This window comes from Myotis brandtii, unplaced genomic scaffold, assembly GCF_000412655.1.
Source record: "Myotis brandtii unplaced genomic scaffold, ASM41265v1 scaffold434, whole genome shotgun sequence".
In the NCBI taxonomy this organism is placed as follows: Eukaryota; Metazoa; Chordata; class Mammalia; order Chiroptera; family Vespertilionidae; genus Myotis; species Myotis brandtii.
The window spans coordinates 2,060,540-2,066,446 of record NW_005366599.1 but is presented as its reverse complement, the minus strand read 5'-3'; the positions used below and the strand labels follow the sequence as shown (position 1 = coordinate 2,066,446).

At 51.8% G+C, this 5,907-nt stretch overlaps 1 protein-coding gene across 2 annotated transcripts in view; it reads left to right on the top strand.

Annotated features, from left to right (window-relative positions):
• Positions 1-1,022: 1,022 nt before the first annotated feature.
• ACOT7 (acyl-CoA thioesterase 7) overlaps positions 1,023-5,907 on the top strand; it is a 91,400-nt gene continuing 86,515 nt past the window's right edge. For both annotated transcript variants that reach the window (XM_014546172.1, XM_014546170.1), the window contains exon 1: positions 1,023-1,150. In XM_014546172.1, the coding sequence (XP_014401658.1) occupies positions 1,038-1,150 (113 nt within the window). In that variant the 5' untranslated portion in view covers positions 1,023-1,037. The remainder of the gene's footprint in view (positions 1,151-5,907) is intronic.

The following is a 5,907-nucleotide window of genomic DNA, read 5'->3' as shown; positions in this document are numbered from 1 at the left end:
GCGGGGCTGCGGCCGCCACGCTGGGCCTCCGTCCGGGCTTTTGGAAGCAAGTATGGACCTTCTGCCTCTGGAAGGTAGGACGACGGGTTCACTGCTGTGCCCACGGCGATGGCGGCTCCAGCAAATTCTCCCACCTGAGGCGGGGGTGGGGCCCGGATCTATGCCCGTTTGGCTCAGTGGTTAGAGTGTCGGCCCACGTACTGAAGGGTCCCAAGTTCGATTCTGGTCAAGTTGTATCCAGCACATACCCTGGTTGGGTGTTTGTGGAGGCAACCAATAGATGTGTCTCTCTCACGTTGATGTCTCTCTCTCTGTCGCTCCCCCCTCCCTTCCACTCTCTCTAAAAATCAATGGGAAAATGTCTTCGGGTGAGGATTAGCAAAAATAAATAAGTATATACAGCCAGCTCATCAGAAGTACGGGTGCTCCAGGACCTGTGACTGGCGTCCAAGGTGGGGGTAGTCTTGTATGACTAAGCCCTTCAGCATGGAGTCTGTGCTAACGCTGGTTCCTCCATGTCAAACTGCACTGAATTGTGGGACACCAGCTGGTGGCTTAGAGACTTGGTTGACGTGAAGGGAAACATGTGCACAAACAGGAATGGAATTGCTGGGTCATGTGGTAATTCTGTGGTGAAGTAAGAAACAGTCAAACCTGTAGAGAATTTTCAGTTTATTTGAGCCAAACTGATGACATGTGTCAGGGAGGCAGTTTTTGTTGTTGTTTTTTCTAATATATTTTTATTGATTTCAGAGAGGAAAGGAGAGGGAGAGAGAGAGAGAAACATCAATAATGAGAGAGAGTCATGGATCGGCTGTCTCTTGCACACCCCACTGGGGATGGAGCCTGCAACCTGGGCATGTGCCCCGACTGGGAATCGAACTGTGACCTCCTGGTTCCTAGGTTGATGCTCAGCCACTGAGCCACGCCGGCCAGGCCAGTTTCTTTTATGTGTTTAATTTAAGGAGGGAACATAGGAAGGTTACATGAAGGGGGGGAAGCGAGGCAGGAATTGGGAGTACTGGGTGGTTAACAAGATGAGCCCCCTTGAGGGTCAAAGGTGTGTTAACCTAGAAGCACAAGAACAATGGACAAGGAGTCACAGGCCTGAGGCTGCCTCCCACCACGACCTGCCCTGCCCGCTGGAAATGTATGATAAGATCTCTGAGGTTACTTTTCATAGAACCTGTTCTTTCAGCCCGTCTGTGTTTCGCCTTTTGAAGAACTGCCAGCTGTTTCCCAGTGGCTGCTCTCCTCCAAGAACTGCCAGCTGTTTCCCAGTGGCTGCTCTCCTCCAAGAACTGCCAGCTGTTTCCCAGTGGCTGCTCTCCTCCACGCTCCCGCCAGCGCTCGTTGGTGTCCGTCTTGTGGTCCTAGCCACCCTGGCGGAGGGGAAGTGCGTCTCATTGTGGTTTGGCTTCGAGCTTCCCTGATGACTAACGATACTGCGTATCTTTGGGAAGCTCAGGGGCTCTTTTTACGTCTTTGGAGAAATGTCTGTTCAGACCCACCTGTTCTCACTTGGCGTATTTGTCCTTTGGTTACCGGAAGCCCCCAGGTGGGCTCGGGCTGCCTGTCGCAATGTCCGACACTGGAGGCAGGTGCAGTCATATAAGGCGCTTATTGAGAAGGCTCGCCAACCAAGAAGCCAGGGCGCTTACAGGCATTCAGATCCCGTCTTCCAGCAGGCGCAGGGGACTGGGTTATATTGGGGAGTGGGCTAGGGGAAAGCTGGGAACGGAATGCGGTTACAAGCAGTCCTGGGGCCAGCAGAATCCAACCATTGTTCCCGGTTGTCAGGTGATGAGATGACGGCTTGGCTCCTGGTGGGGTCGGCCTGACCGTGCATAAGGTCCCGTGTCCATTGTCCACAGCTGAGTCACCTCCTCCATCACTTTGCTTGGGATAAAGGGAGTGTGCACTGGCCTGAGAAAGGAAACTCAGAAAAGCTTCACCCTGTTAACCTAAAAAAAATCCCATTGCAACCTGTAAAGAATTGTTGTGAGTTTATTTGAGCCAAACTGTCAACATATGCTGGGAAGCAGAACCTCAACGAATTGAGATAATCCTCCAGAGAATGGTGGGTTACAGCCGTATTTATACATTTTAATCAAAGGAGGGACATAGGTGGGTTTCATGAAATCCATTGGTGGTAGACTAGAGGGGCGGAAGCAAGCCAAGTGGGGAAACCCCTGGGGATTGGATAAAAAGTAAAACGATGGACACATGCTTAGGTGGGTGCAGGAACAATTAACATGATAGTGAAGGGATTTGTGGTCTCTGTCCTGGCGCCCAGCACATTTGGTGGTGCCCCAGGGGCTCCAGAAAAAGGGAAGTTACAAGTGACCCAGACATTTCAAGGGTGTGTTATCATAGAAGCAAAAAGACAGACAGGCTCAGTGAAGGTAAAGGTTGACCTTGTCAGTGAAGATACCGGCGTAGGACGTACCTGCCCACCATCACTGCTTTTAAGGTTTAATTTCAGACCATCCTTGGCGGTGACTTTAGGTCTGAGTTTGCAAGGCCGCCGTGCAGGCCTCCCCTGAGCTTGTCAGGTCAGCACGTGGTCCCTTTTGTCCACAACCCGCTGTTCCCAGAAGGATCTGTGTTCTAGGACTTAAAGTTAATGTGATGATTTTCCAGGTGAATTCAGGTGCTCTATCAGATTATAAGGCCCCCGTCACTTTTATTTTGTGTTGTAGGAGTTCCTTCTATAGAGCATACGAGATACAAGTTTCTTCTCAGATGTATGATTTGCAAAGATTTTCTCCCATTCAGTGGGCTGTCTTTTTACTTAAAAAAAATTTTTTTAAAATATATTTTATTGATATTTTACAGAGAGGAAGGGAGAGGGACAGAGAGTTAGAAACATCGATGAGAGAGAAACATCGATCAGCTGCCTCCTGCACACCCCCGACTGGGTATGTGCCTGCAACTAAGGTACATGCCCTTGACTGGAATCGAACCCGGGACCCCTCAGTCCACAGGCCGACGCTCCATCCACTGAGCCAAACCGGTCAGGGCTAAAAATTTTTTTAAAAAAAATTTATTTCAGAGGAAGGGAGAGGGAGAGAGAGAGAAAGTCTACTCAACAGCTGTTATCACACATAGTTACGCATTTTTTTCTCGTGATGAGGACTTTTGTTCTCTGAGCGACTTTCAAATACGCACTCCAGTATTACTGACTGGTCACCATGATGTACCTTAAGGCCTCTGATTCCAGTATCTTCCATCGGTTCCCTCAGCCACCCACCCGGCCTCTGGCAGCACCGGTCTGTCTCTAGGAGCTTGTTAGTTTTTAGTGTTTGTTTTTTAAGATTCCACATGTAAGTGAGATCTTAGGTTGTCTGTTAATGGAGGGGAGAGGGCTTCATCTCCCCCCCACCTCCCTCCACCCCCATTGCTAGCAGGAGTGAATTTCTTGCAATATCCCTGAGACTCGCATGGGAGGATGCAATTTAGTGGAAAGCTCTATTTCCATGGAATTAAACCCTGAGTCCTGAAGTCCCATTTCCCGCTGCCCCACCATAGAGTGTAGCTGGGCTTCAGCAGAGCTAGAGTCCGAGCCGGTGCCCACAGTCTCCTTCCCTGTTGGAGCCGGGTCCAGTCCAGCATCCGGCCAGCTCAGCTGTGTTTCCCACTGCAGTTCCGGGTCCGCTGCGTGTGAGGTCCGCATGGCTACGGGCCACAGGCCATGGAGCGAATGCAAGGACGCAGGACAACAGAGCCCACAAGCCAGGCGTCACTAAGCCAAGAGCATGCGAGAGAGCACTCCTTTGTTTGGATGGTGTGTTCCCAAATTCTCACACCCTTGCCGTGGCCACGCCCTTTCTGGCCAATGGTTTCTGTTCCCAGGTGTAACTGACAGAAAACTACCTTCCCGCCCTGGCCGGTGTGGCTCAGTGGATAGAGCGTCAGCCTACGGACTGAAGGGTCCTGGTTCGATTCCAGTCAAGGGCACATGCCTTGGTTGCGGGCTGGATCCTCAGTAGAGGGCTTGCAGGAGGCAGCCGATCAATGATTCTCTCTCGTCATGGATGTTTCTATCTCTCTATCCCCCTCCTTTCCTCTCTGAAATCAATAAAAAAATATATATTTTTTTAAAAGAGAGAGAACGTTTATCTATAACATCACAGATATGGAAGAAGTAATTTGTAGAAGACATGGGCTTAGGAGACAAGTTATAGAGGCAAAGGAAGGGCCCTTGGAGCTTAGCAGTGAGGAAGGTGAAGGTGACGTGCCTGGAGAGATGGGGAGGGAGAGGGGGAACGAAAGGCGTGGCCTGCTCCTAGGAGAGAGGGCCAAGATGCCTTCTCTCTTAGGCTGCATGATATTCCTCTGAATACATGTACCGATCTGACCTCTCCTTTAACCCGCGACGGACTCCTGGGCTGCTCCCAGGTCTTGGCTATTCTGAATAACACTGCCGTGAACATGGGTCCTATATCTTTTTGAATTAATACTTTTTCTTCAGATAAATACTCAGAAGTAGGGCCTGGCTGGGTGGCTCGGTTGGTGCGAGCGTCATCCCGTACACCAAAAGGTTGCGGGTTCAGTTCCTGGTCAGAGCATGTACCTGGGTTTCGGGTTCAACCCCCAGTTGGGACACATGAGGGAGGCATCCTATCGATGTTTCTCTCTCACATCGATTTTTTTTTTTTATCTCTTTCTCTCCCTCCCTCTTTATCTAAAAATCAATGAAAACATATTTTCAGGTGAGGATTAAAAAAAATTCAGTCCTGCCAGTGTGCTCAATGGTTAGAGTGTCGGCCCACGCACCAAAGGGTCGAGGGTTTGAATCTCGGTCAAGGGCATATACTTGGGTTGTGGTTTGCTCCCCACCCCTGGTCAGGGAGCGTGGGGGAGGCATCCAGTTGATGTGTCTCTCTCACATTGATGTTTCCCTCTCTCTCTCTTATCCTCCCCCAACCTCCACTCTCTCTGAAAAGCAGTGGAAAAAAATATCCTCGGTGAGGATTAACAAAACCCCCACCAACTCAGAAGTGGTATTGCCAGGTCACGTTGCCACCGGAAAGGGACTGGGCCCACAGCCAGTCTGCCCCGGACGGCCAGTAGCGTGCGGGTTCTTGACTTGGTGTAGGAAAGATTTCACAAGACCAGTCCAAGCGATTGTGAGAGGATGTTTATTAAAGGCGGGACAGGGAAGCAAGGAAGGGCTTAGGGTGGGAAGGGCAGTGGGAGAGCTGGGCTGGCTGCTGTGGCCCCGGAAACATGGGAAAGCAGTGGGCCACGCAGGCTGCGTGGGCTCCCCGAGAAGTGCGGTCACAGGCGGGCTGCTGGGAGCTCCCTGGAAAGTCAGAGAAAAGGGGGCCTTGGAGACTGGATCGGGGTACGCCTGGGAGGAGCTGCCACTGCCTGCTGTTCCCCCGGGGGCAAGTGGCAGGGGGACCCTTGGAGTTTGGGAGAGAAAAGTCGATGCACGCCCGAGAGGGGAGAGAGAGCCTCCTGGGTCTTATCTGTGGGGTTTTAGGGGAGGTGGGGGGGGGGTCAATAGAGTGTTCGTCAGCTCTGTGCTGATACCAGAATGAGACGTATTTTCCCGGCTTCCTCCGTCCTTGGGTGTGGTTGGCAAAGTGGCACCAAAGGAATTTCTGTTACCTACTTCCTGAGCAGGTGCTGTCAGCTGTTTACCTGGTGGGAGGGGAAGTGTAGCCATTTACTCATGAGTGTCCTTGGTCGGGAAGACACGAGTTTACGATTCGCTGGGTGGCTGGAAACTGCGTGGCGTGGAACTGTCTGTCCCGGAGCCCTGTGCCGCTTGTCAGGCTACTGACCGTCTCTGACGGCAGCTGTTACCTTCATGAGGAGCCCCCTGCTGGTGACCGCAGGGGCGGCACCATTTACACCCACCAACGGGCCGGGTCCTCCCCCCAGCCCCGCCCCCCG